General features: G+C 40.3%; 1 protein-coding gene across 4 annotated transcripts in view; it reads left to right on the top strand.

Moving 5' to 3' along the window:
- The first annotated feature begins 738 nt into the window (after positions 1-738).
- Positions 739-23,637, top strand: part of TMC5 (transmembrane channel like 5) — a 29,245-nt gene continuing 6,346 nt past the window's right edge. For 2 of the 4 annotated variants that reach the window (XM_057418978.1, XM_057418976.1), the window contains exons 1-17: positions 739-851; positions 1,439-1,570; positions 11,037-11,198; positions 11,763-11,968; positions 12,326-12,421; positions 13,937-14,029; positions 14,813-14,912; positions 15,471-15,564; positions 15,886-16,134; positions 17,327-17,478; positions 17,974-18,118; positions 18,697-18,852; positions 19,248-19,414; positions 19,924-20,002; positions 20,380-20,477; positions 22,130-22,225; positions 22,820-22,895. In XM_057418978.1, coding sequence (XP_057274961.1) covers positions 11,125-11,198; positions 11,763-11,968; positions 12,326-12,421; positions 13,937-14,029; positions 14,813-14,912; positions 15,471-15,564; positions 15,886-16,134; positions 17,327-17,478; positions 17,974-18,118; positions 18,697-18,852; positions 19,248-19,414; positions 19,924-20,002; positions 20,380-20,477; positions 22,130-22,225; positions 22,820-22,895 — 1,881 coding nt within the window. In that variant the 5' untranslated portion in view covers positions 739-851; positions 1,439-1,570; positions 11,037-11,124. Of the gene's footprint in view, positions 852-1,438; positions 1,571-3,364; positions 3,476-11,036; positions 11,199-11,762; positions 11,969-12,325; positions 12,422-13,936; positions 14,030-14,812; positions 14,913-15,470; positions 15,565-15,885; positions 16,135-17,326; positions 17,479-17,973; positions 18,119-18,696; positions 18,853-19,247; positions 19,415-19,923; positions 20,003-20,379; positions 20,478-22,129; positions 22,226-22,819; positions 22,896-23,637 lie in introns of those variants that run through there. The other 2 variants (XM_057418977.1, XM_057418979.1) reach the window with 2 other exon arrangements.

Below are 23,637 nucleotides of genomic sequence, written 5' to 3'. Positions count from 1 at the left end.
CTCTAGTGTGAAAATAACAGCATGTATGATGAAGAAGAAAATGAAACCTCCGGTAGTTTCAAAGGGAGGGGGGATGAAAAGCATTTCTAGCCTTTCTTACTGTATTCTACTGACAGTTAAATCAGTAACCAGATTTTTCTGAACATTCCTCATCCACTTTCTGAGGTACTTCTAAAGATAAATCATCATTAGATCTCTCATCATTAGAGCTGGTCATCTCTTAAGTTCTTTTCCGTGTGTGTCACAGCTCAGGTATGTGACTTTGGAATTGTTTTATTGGCAGTAAGAATATGTATGGATCATCAGTTTTCATAATAAAACCATAAAATTTTATTGATTAAAATGAAAGTTCTCAAAGTAATTTAGATGTACATGTTTATGATCAGTAAGTTGATGTATTACTGGCAGAGGAGGCATATATCTAAAGTGGAGTTGTGAAATACAGACACAAGGAATTAAAGCACAGGAGCTTCCTTATTGCTCTGAACTAGTTAAAAACAAAACAAAACAAATACAACACAACAATTTGTAGGTGTTCTTGCCTTTATGCTGGTACCACATAACTAATATGGGTTTTAGCTATTTTTTCATGAAAATAGGCTATAACTTGCCCTCATCCTACAATAAATCACTCTGAAGGCTCGTACAAGAGAGCAGGAATTCAAGCCTACTGTTCTTGCCTTCTCCTTTTCATAGATATTCATGATGATCTTTTCCAGGTGGGATTTTTTGTATAGGTGCGTGACTGTCTGCTGTTCTTCCAAGAGGCTGGGCTGGGCTTCAGCTTGGGAGTATGCAGGATCAGCTTGTTGGTAACAGAACTGACACCTCAGTGAAGCCCATTTACACAGGTGATTTAGGTTCCTTGGTTGAGTGTCACATTTCATGAGCTTTGTTTAAACAGCTTCCAGTTGATCATTCCTGAAAATTCAGGAGGTGGAAATTGAAACCCCTTGGTAGCTTTCCTCAAAAATCCTTCAGTATTGTTGAGCATTCATGCTAAGTGTGTGATTGATACATCAGATATGATCGTGTACTGAAACACCAGAGCTGAAGTACCCACTTTTATTGGTTACTTTAAGCTAACCAAGTGTGGACCATCTTTTGTGTTTAGCTGTGAACATAGAGCATGGCCAGTTCTGCCTTAAATAGGAATACTTACAGTGTAAGACTTTCCTAAGGGAGTCAGCTGGGGGGTCAGTTTTGCCTTTTATTTAGGCTCCTTTTCTTACCACCAAGAATACAAAGAAGAAAGGTGAGTAATACACTTGCAGATTAATTAGACTCTGTATGCTAGAAAAATACAGAGTTAATGACCCTGTGAGAACAAATTTAAATAAAGATTGGAGGAATTGAAACATGATTGACTTGCCCAGGGATTTTTTTGAGAACATCCTCTATTCTGGTTTGGGTTTTTTATAATTTTTATTTGAGAAAGTCTTTCAGACACTTGGAAATGTTTCAATGGATTTTATGGATCACAGCAATCCCATGTGGGAAAAACAGGCATACTGAGGAGAAGAGAATGGATGATTCTGCCAGAGCCTGACAGTCACACATATGGAGTGTGGTAGATTCTTCTCATGTATTATTTGTCCACTGTCCCTTATTCACAAAAGCAACAGCTTTCAGTCTGTGCTGAGCAGGGAAGCCAGTGCCGTATACTGTTTCCTGTGATGCTAGAGGTCCATCTGTCACATCCAGTAACACCCTGTGTTTCCAGGACACTTTATATGGTTCTTCTTCATAATGCCATAGCTCAGGTCAGAAGTTGCTTCTAAACCAGGTCAGGTTAGAAAGTTGTTCTAAACATTCAGGAAAGTTCTAAGTGATTGTTTTAATTTTGGGGGAATCGTGTGTTTGACTACCCCCATGCTTTGCCCTGTGGCCTGTGCAGCATGCAGGCAGCTCCTGAATCAGTACAAGAGATCTGCAGACAAGTCCTCTGCAGTCATGCCAGGAATGTTGCTCTGGGCGAAACATAATCTTAAAGTAGTATTAGAAAACTTCACTTAAGCCTACATTGAATGTGTCTGGTACAGGATAGACACGTTTTACCCATATAGGAAGCTGGAAAAGCACTAGCCATTTGGTAAAAATGATCCTCAGCCATTACAACAGTACAGAATGCAGAACAAACTGATTTATTACCAATTCTCCATGGGGTAGTGAGAGTGCCTTTAATCCAAAGGTTGACAGGGGTATTTTTCATTTGTTTGTTTGATTTTTAATCTTGCTGACCAGAGAAGTTACTTAGGAATAGTTGCTGGAATTTTTAAGATGTGTGTTTTTTCTGGGGAGATAAATATGCCCAAAATGGGGTAACAGGCTATATTAACACAATAGTGGTTAGGGGTCTAGAATTATGATATTAGCAAAAGGAAAAAAGTAATGGGCAGACCACAGGTCTGGGAGAGCAGAACCAGTCTTGTCCTTATCCTGCTTCCTTTTTCTCTGTGCCTGTCCCTGTGGTGGCTGTTGTGCCACGCGTTTCATTTGAGAATGTTCCTCTGCTCAGAGGACAGCATTAGCCTTTGGGGGGGCCACTGGGCACCAGCCTGGCAGTGACTGTTGTGTGGTGGGTGTGCTGGCAGCATCTGCTGCAACAGCAGGAGTGAAGGTAATGCAGGTATCTGTGTTGAGCTGCTTTGGAACAGGAACACCCCAGCACATAATTGGCTTCTCTGTCTTTCCCCCTGCCTGGTGCCTGCCTGTAGCTTTGTCTAGTCCATAGTTTTGCTTGTATCTGGTTGAAAGGAAGACACACAGGGAGAGGAGGAAGAAAAGAAAAATCAGTATCTCTGTGTTACACTAAAGAAGTTCTTGTTTCTTCTGGTCTCTACAGAGTACAGGAAAACAGGGCTGGTATTACGTTCGCTGTCTAGGAACTGCTAATTACTGCCTGTATTAGTGTGAACTAATTTTTTCACCCCTAGATGATCCTTCCTTTAATATAAATGAAAGTATATGAGGCCAAAATCGTTCTTTATCTCTGCTCTACAAATTATTAATCCAGGGATAAAGGTTATGCATCATCTGTCTGGAAAACATTCCTCTCTGCTCTGTTCCTTTATCGTGCTGTTATTGTGATCCAGACCAAAAGCAACACGTTTAAATTCATGGAAGGAGGGAAACTTAATATCTTGGAGATCAAACAGAAAGAAAGCAACATGTTCTACGGCAGGTATCACAAAAAGGATTGGTTTGGGTGGTTTTCCGGTGTCTCTCTGAGCTGCAAGAGCAAGCCTTCAGGTACCCCTCTCCGGGCGTGCAGTTCCGCGCACAGCCCGTTCCGGGGGGAAAGGAAGCGAAGAGGGCTGCCATGGCAGCCCCCGCATCGGGGCCGGAGGCGGGACCGGGACATCGGGAGGAGCCGTTACCGGGGTGGAGTGTCGGTCTGTGGAGCGCGCGCCGCCGGTACGGCACCTGGCGCGGGCGAGCCGGGGCCGGGCAGCCCTCTCCGGGCAGCGGGCAGGTAAGGGCAGGGGCCGAGGCTTGGGTCTGCGGATTCCCGTCCGCCGCTGCTGCTCTGCGATTAGGGCCGGGCTCGCCGCGGCTGGAGCTTGCCGGGGTCCGAGCAGGGTCTGCACCCTGCCGGTGGGGCTGGAAAGTGGCTTCTCCATGTGACTGCCCTGGAGAAGTCATCCGAGCTGCCTGGCAGGCGACGGCACTTTACCAGTTTAGTTACTTTGGGGTGATAGAACTGTTAGGGCTGGACTGCACGCGTGTTCTGGGTTGTGCTGGGCAGCTGCTATCTGAGCAGTACATAACCCTGATGTTAATGTCAGCCCTGCGGTGTGGTATCTCACAGCTTTATCGCCCCGTTGGTCACATACGAGCTTCTGCTGTCTTCAGCTGGAAGGGTGGGTCCCACGGGAGAATTAACAGCCGCATCCTTCCCTGGTGTATTTAGCCACTGGGTTACACTTCAGTCTGCGAGATATTGCACTAGCCTTGCTGGGGTCAGCAGCTTCCAGCGGGACATCTGCTTTCATTTTGGTGTAGACTGCGTGTTGAGTCTGCTAGCTGGTGAATGAATGTGTAACTGCGTTTTCCAAGTGGCAGGTTCCGAGTTTTATGTGTTACTGTAGGTGATGGGAAGCCATAAGTACTTTTGTATTAAATAGGTGTGAAAACTCTCAGGTTTAAGTAGTAACATTCTTTGTGGTCAATCATTCTGTCACTTCCTCAAAACACACAGGCTTACTATTTAGCCTCAGTGCTACATTTTTTTTTTTTCCTTTACATCCTAACCTACAAAGGTTGGAACATTTTTATGCAGGAGATTAAATACACATCTAAAAGCCAAGATTTTATTGCTAAGTTTCTGTGCCTTAGTAATGCTCCGTTACTTAAACAAACCTGCAAACAGTCCATGGCATGGCATAGGAGCTGTGTTAACTTCTGCTTCCACTGAACTCGTGTCGCCGTAGTCTTCTCTACCTGATCTGGGCCCAATAGCAGCCTGATTCTGCTCTCTGTAGTAGCAGCAGCACTCTTTCAATAGCTCTAGAGCCACGTTCGAGGGGTGATAGGTGAAGTGTGGGTGCTGTGTCAGTCCCTGCCCATGTGACACAGCCCTGATGTGGGATAAGGACAGCAGAGGACTGCCTGCGCTAAGCAGCGTAGTTAAAATGGCAGCTGTTCTGGGCTGAGATGTCAGTGCTCCACTCCTATCAAAGCAGTTGATTTCAGGTGTTTTGAGGGTTTTTGTTCTTGATTCCCCCCCCTTCCAGAGTAAGCTCGTTGAAAGGACTTTGATCCTTGCCATGAAAAGTGGTAAAGTGGCATGCTATAGCTGTTTGGGCTGGTATTACAGGAGCTGGCACTCTACAGTGGTGTCCCCATTCACATTTTTGTGGAAAAGCCTCTAATTGTGACTTGTGTAGTCCATAGCTTCTGTACGTTTGTTGTAGAATAGAACCCTAACGTACTAACATGTTACACTGTGTTTTAATGTAACTGCATTTTGTTTGAAAATAAAAAAGAAAGTCTTTATATGAAACTATTTGCCAGTAATTTGAAAACTGCATATAAGAGTTTTGAAGAGTTAGGAGAAACCAGTGACAAAACTGGTTCTCTTTTCTTCTGACTGGTTCTCTCTGGGCATTTTCCAGCTTCTCAGTTGTTTTGCCAGAATATTGTGGATGGTTTTTGTGTTCCCTCAGGGTTGTCTGAAATGCTGCTTGTGCAAATAGTAATGAGATGACAATATACTAGGAGGAATTTAAGATAGAAATTAGAAAAAAAACAATGCCCTTTACTTAGTTCAACAACATTGTGTATCTTCAAATCCCTGTTTATCATCTGAATTGACCATAAGTGTAGTTTCTGTAAACTTTTCAAATTGAACTTGTGAATGAGGCTCCTGTAACTGATACTGCTCATTAAAGTGTAATTTGAAGATTGCATTTAAACTGGATAGTATCCATTGCAGAATAAACAAAGCTTTCTTTTAAGGCAAAATGTTAGAACTGTTCTAGTAATCAGTAACAATAGCAGAAAACTAATTCCAGACAGGTGTTCAAAAATTGCTTTGTTCTTTTTGGTAACCAGTCATTTCCTCCAAATACAAGCAGCTGGTAATGTTGGCTAATAGACAGAGAACTTGTTTTACAGAACAAGATTCAGTCCTGTTGTGTGCAAAGAATGTGATAGTCTGTAGTCTGCAATTTGAGTCCCAAGACTGACCTGTACTGATATGAAGTGATTCTTGCCTTAGCCTTTTTTTAGCCCTTAATGGTCAGACTGAGGTAGGTAAAGTTTTTCAAGTGTTAAAGAAATAATACAGAGTTCTCTTCACGGTTTCTTGTTCTTGCTAATCTTTCCTCTCTCTGCCAGGTACACTGTTCTTACTCTTCACTATTTTTGATTTTAGTAGTTAATTATCCCTGTTTGTTCCTCTTTACCCAATGCTCATAATTTTCCCAATGCATTAAGTTTGCAACTTGTGGTCACAGTTAAGAAAATAAATGCAACAAAACAGCAAATAAAAAGACTTGCTCTCCAAGTGGTCTCTGGAGAAAGGATTAGGTAATGCAAAATCATTGTGGTATGTACTTCAGTCCTTAAGAATTGTGATCCCATGGGGCCTTTTGGGTGGAGAAGCAGGGATTTGTGTGGTAGGTTAGGGAAACTACTGTGAATTTCTCAGAATTAATGAAGTATCTGGACTTTCATCCACTGTTGTTTAGCAAAAACTCTAAAGTGTGTTGCACATCTTTACGATACTTTACTGGACACTAAAATTTGTTGTAATGGTTTTTTGAATGTTTCAGAAGCATGTTTATAATAAAGGTGTCTAAAGTCAGGTGAAGAAATAGGAACTTGTTTGATACACTGCAAACACAAAGTAGGCTTGTCTAAGCAGCCGCAAGTGATAGAAAGGATATAACTTACAAACAAAGTCAGCAGGATGGAAATATTGTTCTCTTAACTATGGGGGGTGGGGGGGAATAGCAAGAGGAATGTTAAAAGGAAAAGACAAGGCAAACAAGTGAGTAGGTGCAGGAACTAGATACAGAGCAAATAAGGAGCAGAGCTCATGATGCTGAAGCAACAGCTGGAGTTTACTCCAGGGAGCAGCCAGCTGAGGGCAGAGATAGTCACACAGTCAGATGTTCCCCATGTCAGACAGACACCATTCTGCCTGACTCTGCCAGCCTGCAGCTGCTCTCTGGACCCCACTCTCACCAAGGACTGGGGGACAGGAAGGATGGGATCTGAACTGTGGTAGGTAGCATCACACTATAGGTCTAGGAAGTACCTTCCTTTGTGAGCTGAAGATCCGACAAGCTGTTGGGAGACCATAATAGGGATTTCTGTCACTTTCTCCTTTCCCTTCCCAGTTTGGTTTTCTGTCCTTTGCCTATGCAGTAGTATGCAGATGACTCTTTAGTGCTACTATGTCATCTTTCACTGGGAAGATCTTTTATAGCAGAGGCACAATTTACATTGCTAGAATTGAAGGTCTAAAATAACAAAGTTTATATTGGCTCCTGTAACTGACCCCGCTGATCAATAAAAACACAGTGCAAGGCTGGCAGGAGGTGTGGCAATATACATAAAAGGTAAGTGACTTTCATTTCCGTGTGTGAATCACATTTGTTCCATTGCTAATACGTCAATTCACAATCAGGTTTTCTTGAGCATAGTGTTGGATTACTGTCAATTCACAGGCTGTTTAGATTTTCTCAGAGGCTTTCCTGGTTTGTTGCAGGAGTGCTGAAACTGTTGAGATTGAGATAGTTGAAGAGTAGTGGTCGGTACTGGAATTTGGTTATTGATGCAGCATGTAATCTAGATGTAATCTAGTTTTAATTCCGGTCTGTCTCTCAGACTCACTTTTGGCTTCCAGAAATCAGTCTGATTTTTTTTTCAGTATGAAGCTGTGTAGGACATGTTAAACAGGACAGGGATTAATGAATAAAAATAACTTGGGTAGCAGCGAAGTCCTGTTCAGTTGTATGCTACAAAATGAAAAGATACTTACGGAAACAGAGTGCATTCAACTTCTGAATCAGTTCCATTCCCTTAATTCAACACTAGTAAGTCAAATATGAGGTAGTTCTGGAACTTACTGTTTCCACTCTTCTTCAAGATTTGTGGAAGTAGAATATACCTTTATGTAATCCTTTTTACTGAGGGATTACGGGTAAATGACTTGAAGGTCTATGTGTCTTTCCTGGAACTTGATACCAGGTCAAAGGGCTACTTTAGCAAGACATTCATGTTTGTTTGATTTCTATTCTAAATGAGGATTAGTGGCTATAGCTGAGAAATACCTGTACAGGAATGGAGGAAACTAACCCAGAATTTTTTTTTCAAGGCTGTTTGTCTATGACGTGCAGGCAGTTATTTTTCTGGGAAATGATCCAGATGTATGAGTGCACTGCTTGGAGTTCCCTGCTCTGTATCATTACAGTGTGTTGGATGACTTAAGCGGAAAGCACTTGCTCCCACCTGTCCTGTAACTTACTTACATATTAATGATTGCTAAACACACAGATCTTAAAATATTTCATTCCCCAGAGGAACACAGGTTTTGTCTAGTTGCTTGCCTAGATTCAAAATGTTGTCTAACATATGGAAACCACTCTACAAAGGGATGATTTGTCAAGCTCCTGCTTTCTGTTTTTCACAAATAATCTCTGTTCTCCAGCTATTTTTTTCCTTTTTAAAGGGAAAGCTAAGTCTAAACATCATAGCTTTTCCTGGAGCTATTGTTGACTGCTTTCCATCACAGGTCAGAAAGAAGAAACAGATGGTTTAGCTTGAGCATTACCTGTTTCAGGTTCTTTCCAATGAATCAAGACTGGTTAGAAATTTATAAACTGCCAGTTCATAAAACCCCAAACTAAACCTATAATGTAGATATCTGATTTGAGAAGACGACTTTCTCATAATCTTTGGGCCTGGGGTGGAGGAAGTGGGTAGATTGTCATAATCTGTACATGTTTGGCATGCCCCCTGTGCACCCGGAGCATGTCTGCTCATACACACTTTCATCCCACCCTCCAGGTGGCATAGTAACCTCTGAGTGACTACAGCCGCAGTCAAGAAACCTATGGGTTATGTGCATTCATGTTTCCTTGCATGCTGCAAATGCCTTGAGCTTGAATTTATTTAAAATGCCTAAAATATCATGGGTGGAGAGAAAAACAGAGTGGCTTCAGATGCTGGGTTCAGTGTTAGATGGTAGATGTGCCTGTGGATTTTCATAGTAATCCTGGCATGAAGTGCTTCTTAAGACAAAGGAAATAAAGTGGATAATAATGGAATCAATAGACAGTCTGTCTCAGGCTTATTTGGGTGTCCTAGCCAGACTTCACGGATACGCTTAAAGATCTTTAAAATGAGCAAGAGAAAGAAGTGATGGATATGTTTTTTAACCAGGTTGACCTTCTTCTGATTGGTTGTGCTTTAGGAATTTGGTTGATAGAATTGTCTGATGCTTCCTACCAGCTTGCTTCAGCATAATGCTGATTCTACACAACCCATGCATTTCCATCAAACTATCTTTCATTATCTTCATTCAAACTAGTTTGAATGAAGACCAGGCGCTGTTTAGATCAGTGCTCAGCTTTCCAGCTGCCTTGCTGGCAGGCTTCCCAGCTTTCTGGATGGCTGAGTCCAAGTAAGTTGGGTTCCTAGAAAACCAGTTAAAAACCAGAAAAATTCATTTTGCACACTCTTCAGAGGGAATTGTCTGAGAACTGTCTTCCCCTGAGTAATCTTCTCCTCTTGAGCTTTTCATTACGGTTTGAAATGTAAAACACTTTTACAGGGGGAAATTCAGTTTTCCGAGCATGCCTTTGCAGAGTTCCACGATCACCTTTTACAAGAATTGTTCCCATGCTTTTTAATGGAGTATAAGGACAGAATGCACTAATTCCTGAAGAGTTTGTATATTCTAAGCTAGTTCTCAAAAGATCATCAAGAGTTAAGTGGTTCCTGTCAAATAAAACCTACTCTTGGGAGATTTAAACTTCCTGTGACTTCTGTGTAAGAGGTTTAGATTCCTGGGGTGCTTGTTGGTTTTCTTTTAGAGAAGAGGAGGAGGCTCTGCTATTACTTTTCTGAATACATGAGACTCTCACTCTGTCTCTATGGGTGTGAAGTGGCCTGAAAAAAACACAAATGTCACCTAGGGGAGACTATGTTTTTAGTTTCTTGTTGGCAGTAATCACATTCCACTGTTTACAGAAGGGATGGGTGGCGTACCATATATTCAGGTTTCCTGCTATGCTTTTTAGTGAATGTTTGCTGAAGATGTGGGCCTCATAGCATGCTTCATCAGGCTGTAATGCAAGTGTAAGCAATGTTCTCATTAAAATGTAGGACTTCAAATTCAACCAACCACCTGTGTTTATGTGCAAATCTCTTTGCAAATCAGTGTGCAAAACCTGGGCAGTGCTTTACAGCTGTGTCACTCTGCAAGATTTTACACTGCCAAGATCTTTAGGTGTGTAAATAATACAATAGTAATTTCAGAGCTGCTTTTGGCAAAAATGAGAAGATTTTGACAAGCCTTCAGAAACTAGACACTGCAGTTACTCATTCTGAAGATTCTTCTCTTCATGTGATACTTCCTTTACTGCAGTAGAAATCACAAATAAAAACCACTGCAGACAGAGAAGTTGGCTGAGACTGTACTGTTAAATGAGATTCAGCTCTGCTTTCCTAGGAGTGGATCTGAGATAAAAGCAGGGTCTGATGGATTCTTCCAGACCTGTCCTTTATTGTTTATTTTTTTTTTCTTTCCCTGTTGAAGAGCTTGCCAGCTGATCAAACTTGCTGTGGTTTGAGAACAAATGCTAAAGCTTGCTTCCTTTTTAATTTTGAGTATGATGGATTAGTTGCAAGAAACTCCTGTTTAATTTTGACTTTGTTTTTCTAGCATAATGTTCCCTGTTCACTGACTTACCTGGACTTCTGTTCATTAAACTCTGACCAAGTCTGGTTTGCTTAAGATTAAAGTGGAGCACTCTGTGAGAAATAAAGCTAAAACCAAATTTATTTACAGGATCAAGACATGAAGTCATTAGAAGAACCCTCATTAAGAGTGGGGTCTCTAAATAATGCCAGCTCTGTACATAGCAGTGTTATGGTGGGTCCCTTGTTCACAACACTAAAGCTTAGAAATGCCACTGCTGGTAAGAAGGTGGGCAGACTTCACCTCCTCTTTGGTTTTGAAAATGTAGTACTTGGAGAAAATTTTCATCTTCAGAAAATTCTTTTTGTTAGTGTTTTACCATGCTTCTAAAACCTGGCTTCATTGTTAGTGTTGGGGAAAACTGTGGCACTCCTGTTCCTTAGTTTTGTAGAGAGCTTACTATAGAGAAGCACTAGCTCCCATTTTACCTGCTACTTCTGTTGGATCCCAATTTAGTGACAGTAACTCCAAGTTAGAATCATTTCTGATTTGTACTGTTTCATTTGTAATTTGTTAGCAGGGTGGCAAAATTTCCTAACGCAGATGCTGAAAGGAACTTTTTTTTTCATTTTGTATGTGCATACATCTGCTTTGGAGCTAGGTCTGTGATCAGTCTTCCCATGAACATATTAATGAAGCAGTAGAGACGAAAATAAGGAGTATTTCATCTCTCCACCCAAAGACTTGTCATGTCTCATCATTACAATGAAGCCTTTGAAAATCCAGACTACCACTTGTCAGAGACACTGGAAATTGATAGAAGGTAAGTTTGTTTAATTTTGCTGTTGCGATTGTGCCATAAGCAATTAAATTATCTATTTACATGCAGGAGAAGCTTCTTCTCCAGAATTTTAGGTTTTGGGATTCTTTTAATGCCTCCTTTATGCTTGCATTCTCAGACACAGATTTTTAAAACTGCTATTAGGAAGGCAGTATTCAAGAGAAATAGCACATCTGCTTTTTACCTGTTGGATGAATTTATCAGTTCAAGGTATCTTAGTATTTATGGTCCAATGCCATGGAAACTTTTTAGTTCCAGTAATTTTCACAGTGTGCTATAACCCTGGATGTCCTCATTTTTTCCAAGCAGTTATTCCTGTGTAGGTGCAATCCAAGCTTACTTCAGGTGAAGGAAAGTTTCAGTCTTTCTAATTCAGTTAATGACCAAATCAAAATAATGATGTTAGAGTTCTAAATACAAAATACCTCTCAGTATGAGTTTGCTTTATAAAGTACTCAAATTTGATGATAATAGGCGACAATTAGTAAGGATGTCTATGGAGAGGTTTTGTGGCACTTTGAGTGTTCTTTTTTATTGTTCACACAGGAGGAATTCTCAAGAGAATCTGTTCTCTTACCAAGCCACTTATGATTCTTCACTACCTGGTTCCTACAGAGAACACAAACACAGTGGAAGAGGGCAGAATTACCCTCTGGACATACCAATGGCCTCCATGAGACACGGCTCTGAATACAGTGAAGGTTTACCACGAGTTAATGTCCTAAGAAGAAGTCCATATGGAAATTCCACAGGTATGTAATTTCTCGTATGAACAGCTTACAGAAACACTGAAACAGTAATGTCCTGAAGGAGTCCTGTAGCTCTGGAAAGCTCAACTCTATGTATTTGTAGATGCTGGCGGGTGTGTGTGTGTGTGCCTTTTTTCCCCCCTAGAAGTAGTTCAGGTGTTACATTAACAGATCCATGGACTGTCTGTTGTATTAACAGATCAGTAAATACTGACTTGTGTGGACTGAATAAATTGTTGAGAACTAGGATATACACTGGAGTGAGATGTAGGAGTTTGGTCAAGGGGGCTGATACCCTGTGTGTGTAAATAATCCAAATCAGTATACAACTTTCTGTATAACTCTGATTCCATTCAACAGATAATCTTTCCTTTGAGCCTGAGTCTGAACTGGCATACAGCCCACCTTCTCCATTCCATAGCCCCTATACCCACAGCATTTCCAATGAATCGGAAGGTAAGATACAAGGATTGTGGTGTGTCAAGATGTTGTATGTTAGTCTCCCCCTCCATAAAATAAATAGTAAGTACTTAAAAGCCTTTTGGTTCAGATATGAAAATATTCATGTAATAAAAGGAACCATAAAACAGAAATTCTATTTTACTATCCTACATTGTTGTAGCTGAATTTTTCAGTATCTTCCTGCAGGTGATGATCTTTTTTCCTGAGCAATGAAAGATGTAATGCCTACTCATTTTAACCCAAACTCCCTAAAAGTGGATCAGCATAAAACAAACCTAGAGTTATCTGAAGAGACTTACTATAGGAGGAAATAAGGGGAGGATAGGGCACATTTTTGATACTCTTTAGTGGCTTTTTCACTATGTTGTCTCTGTGTAAATTCTAGACCCTAATTATTATTATTAGAGTTTTATACTCCTTAAAATATAAGGGGTCTGGCATAGAACATTCTGGCTTCTAATTTAGGGTGCTGTAGTGATTTATTGTTTGTGTTCTGGGTAGGAACTGTTCTCACCATACTGTGTAATTCTTCTGTTACAATCAGTTCAGTTTTTGTCTGCTGCTTTTGGAATGTAACTAAGAATTCTTTTCTGGAACCTGGAAATGCCTTGCTCGGTGAGTGACCATAGAGATAGGGCATTTCCAAACATTACCTATCACATATGGCTTTTAATACCTGGTAGGAAAGAGGAAAGAGAGTGCATTTCCGTAACTAGAGGAGAAATGTCTGGGTGCTGAAAGCTCAAGAAGTACCTGAGGAGGCGCAGATGTTTTCCTTTTTCTGATTCTTTTTAGTTGCTACAAAGGAAGTTGTCTCCAAGTGTAAATGACACTAACGTTAAGGAACCATTAGGTCTAAATAGTAAATATGGTGCAGGTGCCTGCATCATGTGCATCAACTAGCAGGTGCATCAGTCAGTTGCAGCCTTCTACACCAGAGGGTTGACCTCAAAAGGGAGGTGTAGTGTTGCACAGATTTGCCATTAGCTTACTGAGAAGGCAAGGAAAGCTGTGGCTAAACTCATCTGTTTCATAGCTGGAAGGCAGATGCTTTTAAGGAATACAGTCACTAATGTTTGGATAATTGCATGAAAGAAGGTTGAAAGAACAGTTGCATTTTGGCTTCAGGGAAGTGGGAATCTGATACATATAACTTATTCAGCATGATTGTGAGTCTAAAACAATCCCTCTGGAGTCAGTGTAAGGATTTTTAAAGAAAGGACCTATCTTCTAGAAGAAAGTTTTGAACAATCAATGTGCACATTTATGAGTTGGTTATCCAGTCTTCCATGTAGCTGAAGGCTGTGCTCCGTACCTCTCTTCCAAGATGTATCTGAAAAACTGCACATGGTTGTCAAGCACGACCAGGAAAGAAGTGAATGGGGGAGTATATATTTGCATGCAGGTAGTGAGATTGAAGGGTATGCTTTGAAGTTGTTTCAAAATTCAAATTTCTAAAGTCAATTTGTCAGGTATATCTGGGCTTACTGACCAACGCATGTTATTTAGGTAGCTTTATTCGGAGACGCGACAGAAGACCACATGATGAGATCTTCATGACTTCTTCCAGTGTGTTTGAAGCAAATCCAGTGTGGAAAGAAAGTAGGAGTTTAGGTAAGGGGTTCAATTTGAAATAGCATCTTGCACAAGATGGTGTGGTTGATACTGTTCCTGATTTATTCACCTGAATTGCATGTACAGTCTTTCTGTGGTTATGGAAACAACTTGGTTTTGTGTTAACGCTAGTGATTCATCTTTTATACTCTACTATCACATTAAAATCCCATGATAAAGGAAGCACAGTGCAGTCTGAATGTGTTAAATCATAGACAGAAAAGCTAATCTCTTTATTAGAATTTATTTGACCAGCTAATGGGTTGTTTTCAGCCAGTGTGTCTGGAAATAGCCTCAAATTCCAACTATGCAAAACCAGCCTGATTGTCAAGTAATACAGTTCTGTCTGTTTCATAGGTAGTGCAAAGTTTGGGCAGAAACATAAACTAAAATTCTAGAATAAATAAAAGTTTGGCTGTCAAGCCAGTACATAGCATCATAGAAATGACACTATCAAACACTGATGAAGCAATAGACCAGAATCTTGGAGTTTGACAGTTTTTTGTTCTCCTTTGTATTTCAGCTCTTTGTATGAATACTAATCAAGCATCAGACAAGTGATATTTGGTTTTAACTTTCAATATTGTATTACCTGTATCTGTATTAAAGTGCTGATGGAGCTGAGGATATTTTTGGGGAGTAGTCTCGGAACATACCACACTTTGGTAGCAGTGACAATGGGAAGTGTTGTCATATCCACTTCAGATTTTGTATAATTATTACTGTGTTATTATTGCAAATACTTGGATTTTTTTCATGGGTTTTATGCAGAGGAAACTTTAGTTGAAAATCTTGCAAGTATGTCCACCAGTGAAAGGATTAAAGCAATCCAGAAGATGCCAGAGACCATGAAAAAAAAGAGAGAGATCAGGTAAAAATAAAAATATGTCTGTTTAGTTTTACAAACATTGTACTTTTAACATGCTCAGCTTTGGTTTGTCACTTTGAAAGAACCAAAAGTATTTTTTAATACACTTTAAAAAAGTCAACATCTTGCAAATGGAAATAATTTAAAGATGGTTCACTGTCCTTTCTCTGGATGAGAAGAATCTCTCATGCTAATATAAAAATCAAGGCCTTGATATTTGATTATGAATGCTGACTTATGATTTCTTTTCAAAGGAAACTGAATGTTGCCATTGAAAATGGAGAAGAGAGCGAATGTTCTCAACCATCCTTTTGTGTCCTCACAGAATATATTGAAGTTTTGTTCCCAGAGTGATATGTGATATGTAGAGGGATTAGAATATGCTGTCATAGCATGGACAAGAGCCATGGTGTCAGCTAGTAGAAAAAGAACTAGCAGAATAGCTCCATATTAACTTTCTTCATGTGGACGTGTACGAAACACTATTTCCAGCAGTTTCTTTGTCATCTTGTTGTAATTACAACCCATACCATTGTCATCCCCTGCCCTTCTTTTCCACAGGAATAAAGTTCTTGAAGAAATAACAAAAAAAAAATCAAGGCATTGCAGCACTCAACTTTGCTCCTGCACACAGTGTATGCAGGGAATAGCAGTGGTAAGTGTCAAACTCCTGCAAGCCACAATAGCTGCAATGTTATCACTGTCTGCAGAGGTACCTGGTGTCTGGCTTTATGTTTTATATAAATTTATGTTATTTACCAAAGAACTGGTTAATTGCTGCAGTCTTCGCTAATAGCTACGTGCATTATGGTAGCACTTAGGAACAAGAGTTGGGCATCTTACAGTGCAGGTGGTGGGGGAAATTTGTTCTTATGTTAAGATGGAACTGTGAAGAATGTGAAGCTTCATTATGTGAATGAGAATCCTGTTCAAGGCTGCTTGCTGAGATTGATCTCTCTCCTCTTTCGCACTTCAGTCATTTCGGCGACTTGGAAATAGCTTGTCAGAATATTTTCACCTACTGCAGTTACAGCAGAAGACTCTGAAGGTCATTGGTGCCAAGTTTGGAACAAGTGTTCTTTCTTATTTTATTTTCTTGAAGTGGCTGCTAACTTTCAACATCTTCTCATTCCTCATAAACTTCAGTTTCCTCACAATTCCTCAGTTTCTTGCAGCAGAACCAAATAACCTTTCATTCACGGGTCTGGAGCTGCTCACTGGAGCTGTAAGTATGTAACAGCAGATTTGTGTTAGTACTGTGTGCAACAGATCTACTTTAAAAACTCACAGTAGAGTAAAAAACTTAGTATCTCTTGTTATGGAGTTAGAATTTTATGACTAGAAACAATATTCTAGACACTAGAAACAACAGAGTGAGATGAATGGAACTTGTCCTGATGCACTTGTCTCACTGTAAAAAATTGCTGTGTTCAGCAGTATTTCAAGGCTTTCATCACTCTTTGAGAAAGCAGTGGCAGAGACAGAAAGGAAGTCGGCGATAGCTGCAGTGGTCTTCAGCAGGACATTTTTCCCATGCTGATTTTCCTCTGAAAATGCAGTGCAAATTTCCATATGTGATCCTGTGAAATTTCCAAAGCTGTGTTCTTCCAAGGAGCACACAGCTCTTTCTGTGGCAACCTGCTGAATTCAGTGGGGCCTGGAGACAGAAGGGCCTTCCATTGTGTGGATATCTTTACTTTCAGGGAATAAAGTCCCAGGCTGTTTTTAAGGGAAGTTTTCACACTGCTTTAACTCTACTGGTATTCATCAACTAAGTCATCTGAGAAGGGATTTTTTTTATGTCTTTACTGTAAAAAGTGTGTTATTTTTACTGTTGTTAAATGATTTCTCTAGTTAATAAACAAGAGCCTGCTCTTACTAATGCTTAGTTGAGAGGTCTTTTTAAAGAGGAATGGTGTCAGCTTTTTCCTTCTTAAATTACCTTTAAATTGCGATGTTTTGTGGTAGTGCTGTTTTGCAAAGTACAGTCATTACCGCAGGAGTTCAGCTATAATCTAATAGCTCTAGTGTTAAATGTCATCTGATTCCTTTATAGTCAATGCAATTTGTCAGTACAGAACCTTGATCCCAAGAAGGAAGCAATTAAACCTTTCCCTCTTTAGGAATTTTCAGAAAAGAGCAGGTCCTGCAAAGACATTGAATGCTCATGATCATACAGTGTGCATCTTCAGAAGGACATGAGTTATTTACATATATCTAGAAGCTCTCAAGTCTATGGAATATTTTAGCTGATAGAAAGAAACAAAGGGCCTGATATTTAGAAATTTATTCACACCTCTGGTTTCATGTAGGGAATGGGAAGGTTCCCACTTCCAGTAACTGGGCTTCAGATGATGGTACTTCTAACCATATACAGGTGATAGCAAACATTCTGAATGATGTCCATGTCTTTTCAGGGTTATTTTCAACAAACAGTACTCTACTATGGCTTTTACACCAATGCTACAATCAGTAAAATAAAGAATGGTCCATCTTACAACATGCAGCTGGCCTATATTTTCACTGTTGGAATATATTTTGTCATCTGTTTTCTTATCTTGTTGTTCAGGTAAAGTAATTATATGTTCTTGTTTCACTTATATTGAGGTCATTGGCAATTACAATTACTGGAGTGTTTCTGTAAGTCCTTATTTCCAGGTGTAGAGTTTAAGTAGAAGTTTCTGCTCAAAAGACAATCTCTAGAAATCAAATCTTGTTTTAGACAAACAAAGAATAACTGTGACATAGTAAGGGACATGGAGAGAATCCCAGTTCAAGCCAATGAATATCATGATACCCCTTTTGGAAGCTGTTGCTCCTAATATCTCCTGGTACTGATGTGACCTTCCAAAGGTAAAGATTGTCAGCCATGATCAGAAGGAAATGTCAGAGTTGTTTCTTACATGAACATTTATTTTCTGTTTTGTCTTGTGTGACGTGCTCTGACATAGGTGCAGCAGCCTTGGGGTGGGACAGAAAAGCTGATGAATCTCCCTTCTTGCCCTGCTGTGCAGATTTATGTATTTCCCCATTATGCATCTCACAAACTCAGTTTTCATTGCAGCATGGCAAAGTCCTTCTGCAGGAACTTCATTAACCCTCAGGCATTCCCTGGAAATGCTAGCAAACTTCTCTGCACTTGGGAGTTCAATATCACGAATGAAAAAGCTGTGAAGCTGAAACAAAAGAATCTCAGCACACAAATAAAGGTACAAAGCACAGGAGGTACAAAAAGGTAGAAAGGTACAAAACTCACATGCACAAATCACTCTGCCAGAGGCTTGTTTCTGCATAGAAATTTGTGTACGCACATGGAAGTCTCTGGCAGAGGGACTCAAACTTGCTGGCCCTGTTGTTCATAGATTTAAGGTTTCTTGACTGTTAAGTTTCATTTGATTTGTACTCCTGGAGTTGTCTTAGCTACTTGCTTTTCTTTTCTCTTTAAGCTACATATAAATATTTGTATGCTTCTGTTCTATTGAATGAATGTGACTCTGTGACTATTAAATATTTGCTGGACAGAGTATTCTGGTTTTCCTTCCTGCTATTTAACCATGTTGTAAACAAAAGGCACACTAGTAATATCTGTGAAATACAGGGTAACTGTCAAGAGAAGAGATTTTTAGGATAGGAACACAATGTTGCCTACTAAATGTCCCCAGGGTATTACTCTGCCCATCTTCTGGAGAAATAATCTTTCATTCAGTCTCTCAAGTAGTTACTTGAAGCAAGTTTTGCTTTATGCTGTTGACTAAGGAATTCTTCATTAAGAATTTTTTCCTTGCAGGAAGACCTCTCTGAAGTAAACCGGGAAGTTCTAAGTTTTTCTGTAACAGAGAGAGTTGTTTGCATTGCTATTCATTTTGCTTCGTGGGTCACTTCTCTGGGAACAGCAGTAGCTGCTTGTGCTGGTGTTTACTTCCTCTCCACTAATAACCTGAAGGTAAGGACAGATTTTACAGTCTGGTTTTGGACATGGGTATCTTACACTGAGTGCAAGCACTGGTCTGTTCTCCCCCATCACCTGACAGCTGCTTTCTTGGGTTCATGGCTACCTTAGGGAGATACCTTGAAAGAAATAGCAAGAAGCAGCCTCATCAAGGCCTGCCTCTCCTTTGCCAAGGAGCTGCGTTTAATTTGGGGCTCCCACCCTTGGTCCCATGTAAAATGGGGGAAGGGGAGAAGGTCTCTGTGCTGCTGGACATGGGCCCATAAACCATGATAATCTCTAACTCGCAATCATGCAGGGACATGCGCCAGGAGTCTTCCCTGTGGACACAACTTGATGTACTCTTTTGGTTAAGGCTCTTAAGTTTTGTTTTGTTTTTTGCCTCTAAGCTATTTGTGAAAGGGCACAGGAATGACCTAGAGAGCCAAGCTGCCATGTTGGTGCTACCTGTTGTCACATCTGTCCTCAATGCATTCATCCCGTTCTTCTACTCATGGCTTGGACGTCTGGAAAGATTTCAGACTCCTGGACAGCATATATATGTCACTATTGCCAGGTATTTGTTGCTACCGCCTCTTAGTGCTTTTTGCCTGAAGTTGCCTGACTCTTCTTTTTTGATAGCAATCTATGTGTAGATGATGTGGTGGGCAGTAAGGAGCTATGGAGGAGAATTCATCTTCTCCAAAGAGCTCTGTACACCAGGGAAAGAAAGGGGAAAAAGGAGTGATGAGATCTTACTTAAATACAGGTGCCTGAAATTAACAGTGTGTAACTGCTGGTGCTCCTCAGACCTTCCTCCCCTGTGGAGCCCACACACCCAACCAGCAGCCCCTTTTGCAGAGGCTGTGCCGAGGTTGTCATGCCCAGTTCGTTTTCCACCAAGACAATAGAATAATGCTGTGCTTCAGCTTTGAGGAGAGTTCCTGTTGGTCCTGGCACTCTGCAGTGCTATTGTTGTTATAAGAGAAGGTAATAGAGTGTAACCAATGATCATCCTGCCATCATTCTCTCCAGTGAGTTTATGGACCAGCTGTCAGTGCAGTTACTGTTACTTTCTCTTTTCAGAAGTATCATCCTGAAAATATCAATTGTTGGAATTCTGTGCTACTACTGGCTTAACATTGTGGCTGCATCAGAGTCACAGGTAAAGTTTCAGAAATACAAATCTTTGATTTACAATGCCAGGTTAGGAACCACTTTTGTAAGAGACTTAATCCAGCAAAGAGAAGTGCATGTAGTGTCTGGGGAAGCTGAATTTGCCACCCCAACATTTTTTTACTCATCATCTCTAGAGAAGTTAACTGTAGGAAGAAAGGAGTCTCCCAACTCACATCTCAGTTGTTTTGGAGCATTTTTCAGTGAGAGGTCAACTAGGATGGGTCAGGCTGTTAGCAAATCTTTGGTCTGTAGCTTGAGTCCCATATGCCCAAGCATTTGGGAACAATGTTAAAATCACATGATCTTTGACTTCTAGATAAGCATTTTTAATGTTCTTTTTTTCTTTCCTCCTTCTTCTGAAAGTGCTGGGAAACTCTGGTTGGCCAAGATATCTATCGTCTTATTGTAGTTGACTTCATGTTTTGTTTGCTTGGCTCTTTCTTTGGAGAGTTTTTACAAAGGTGAGTACTGCTTTTCTAATCTTGTTTTCATTCATTAACCAAAGGCATGGTCTTTTTTTCCAGTATGAGAAACACAGTCTAACAGAAGCATGAAACTTCCTTGGCTGCCTCTACCAGGCATAGCCTCTGATACTTGTCTTCTGTGTGTTTCAGCTCCTTCTTAGGAGGAGGTCAGAGTGTATACCGTTAAACTTTCCTAATGTGTCCTTTTTTTTTTGGGGGTGGAAACACAGGCAGGGAGGATGCTGCATTGTACTCCCATGCATCTCCTGAATGGGGTGACAAAGAGCCAACACCTCAAGCAGAAAAACTTGTTTTCTGCATATGCATGAACACACTGCTGGCTTTCTTTAGTTTATCCTCCTGTAATTTTTTTCCTCTTAGTTATGTTACTCTATAGAGTGCACACAAGTTAACAATCTTATTTTAATCAGTCTTATTAAGGATGAAGTGTGACTCTTGAGTGTAGAGGTCTGTAGCATGGTAAATGAGAAAGTATTGTTAACCGAACATGAATACAGCTAAGCTTTGTAACCAAGAAGTAATTTACATCTGACATCTGCTGCTTATACCCTTCTGTTGCCAAACATTATTTCTGACTTAAGGTAGTAAAGTATTTGAGTGTTTGCCAGCTTTATGAGCATTTTGAGTTTGTGGCCATACTTGCGTAGGAGATGCATTGTTTGCCCTTCGCACATGACGTGAACAAGGTAGAATACTTAGTTAAAAACTTCATGTTAACACAAAACAACATTGAGAAACCCTTGAAGACTTTCCCTCCACAGCTCTTGCCAGCGAACTTTAATCCTACTCCTGTCTTTGTTCTGTTCAGATAGGAAACCACCTTCCAGCAAACAGCCACAGTACCAAAACTGCAGTGTCAGCTGTGATGAATGTCCTCACTGAGCTGTGCAAAAGCACCAGACTTACAGCTGTGAAAGATTAGAAGTACAATTGCTTGTATTTATGATGCAGCTGATAAGGCCAGCAAGACCTGTATTCAGGGAGAGATGGGATAGCTACCAAAATCTTTATTGTTCTTGCTACAACAAGCAGAAATTGAATCTCCCCAGCACAGGAAAAAAATAGATGGTAAAAATGGATGGTTGGTCCTCAGTAGGAAATCTCTGAGTACTTGCTTATCTGTGTATGCCTCAGCTGCTTGCAACCTCAGTTAGTGTGAAGTAGGATATACGATGAGTATCAATCTAAAAGATGCATTTTTTTTGACTGGTTGAGGCTGAAAATTCTGAGGACTCAGCAATTGAAAAGCTGCTGCAATTTTGTACTGAGGCAACTTGCCATTTGAACTGTTTAAGCATGAGCATACCTTTCTGATACACTTGACAATCCTTTTTTTTTTCTTTTTTCCTTTTTTTTTTTTTTGAGTTGCTTGAACAATACCCTAGGTCATGTTCCAACCCTGCTGTATGTTATGGGAAACTGATTTTCCCCAATTCTGTTTCATTTTTAATGAGCTGTTTTATCAGTAAGCTGTGGCTGCTTTGCATGATGTTATTAATGCAGCCCCTAAATAATTTGTCCTTGATGCTTGCATTCAGGAGGCGTTCTGCAGATTTTTATGCAGGGTTTTATGATGTTTTATGATGTAGTAAATGCTATTATGCTGTGGTGCTGGTTTCTTCTTCCAGAATTATTGGAACTACAGTTTGTGTGAGCCTGGGGCTGCCAGAGTTTGATATAGGACGAAATGTTTTAGATTTGATCTATGCACAGACTTTGACCTGGTAAGTGTTACATTTACAGCCAAAACCTCATTTGCACTTAGAAATACCATGGAACATTCTTACTCTGACACTTCTGGATGCTTCCCATCATGGGGGAAAGAGCAGGATACATGCTGAGGGAGATGACATTAACTATCTTTGTAAGGATTGTGACATGCCAGTTCTCTTGTAATAGTGCAGGTATTACCAATAGCTTTACCCAATAGTTTACCCTGCAGTCACTGGTCTTAGAGAAACCCATAAAGGGGACACCCTAGTTTTGTTTACTTCCCCATTGGAATGGTGTTCCTGTTGAAATAGTCTCAGTATTAAACCCTGGAAAAGATGCCTTATTTCTAGGAATGAGTATGTTACTCCTATTACAAGAGAGTTTTGCAGGCACGTACATAGACATGTATTTTGAAGTTGCGTATTTTTAAAGGCTGACTTCTGTTACAGGATCAGTGTTAATAACAATACTATTAATGATTAAATTTCCAAATAACCAAACTCTAACTGTATATTAATTTACTGTGATATTTTCTGCTTTCAGTGCACTGAGAGCTGGGTGGTGAATAGTGAAGATTTAACTTTCTTATAAATCCTTTCTTGTAGGATTGGTATCCTCTTCTCACCTCTGATGCCCGGTATCCAGATAATATCATTTTCTATAGTATTTTGTGTGAAAAAGGTAACAAGATTTACATGTATTCATCATAAACTGACACAGTTTGAAATCCGGGCAGAATGTATAGTGTTAAAGTGCTGGTTTTGACTGGAGGCTCTGGGGTCTTGTATTTAGGGGAGCAGGTTTTTTGGCTGGGTTTTGGAGGGTGGAGTTTGCTTTAAAGGAACACAATTTAGATTCAGGCCCTTGAATTACAAACTTGTAAAACTTGGGAGAGGGGAAAAGTGTGGAAGGGTTAAGGAGGGGTTATTGGAAGGGTTATAGGAGGGGTTAAGAGCTCAGAGAGAAAGGGGAGAAAATAAAGTAAAACTAAAGGCTCAAGAATTAATAATGTGCAAGTGCGTATGTCAATATAGACACTTAGCCTGTGGCTGTCATTTTGGCTTCCTGCTTATGTTCCTACTTCCCACTGATGGCCTCCCAAGTTATCTAAGCATAAGCAGAGTGGTTCAACCAAGCATCATAATGGAAATTGTTTCTTTTCAGAATTCTTTGTCTCAGTAGTATGACCAGATGATAGATCAGTTGTTGAGTCACCAAACAGTTGATAGTGTCACACATAGCTATAGCTAGAAAGGGTGGTTCAAAATTCAGAGAAACATAGAATGGTTTGGGTTGGAAAGGACCTTAAGATCACCTAGTTCCAACTCCCCTTCCATAGGCAGGGACACCTCACACTAGACCATATTGCCCAAGGCTCTGTCCAACCTGGCCTTGAACACCACCAGGGATGGAGCATTTGCCA

This window comes from Pezoporus wallicus, unplaced genomic scaffold (assembly GCF_028554395.1).
Source record: "Pezoporus wallicus isolate ANWC-B61680 ecotype Strahan unplaced genomic scaffold, APGP_CSIRO_Pwel_v1 contig_13942, whole genome shotgun sequence".
Lineage (NCBI taxonomy): Eukaryota > Metazoa > Chordata > Aves > Psittaciformes > Psittacidae > Pezoporus > Pezoporus wallicus.
The sequence above is the reverse complement of the archived record's forward strand: the minus strand, read 5'-3'. Positions and strand labels throughout refer to the sequence as shown.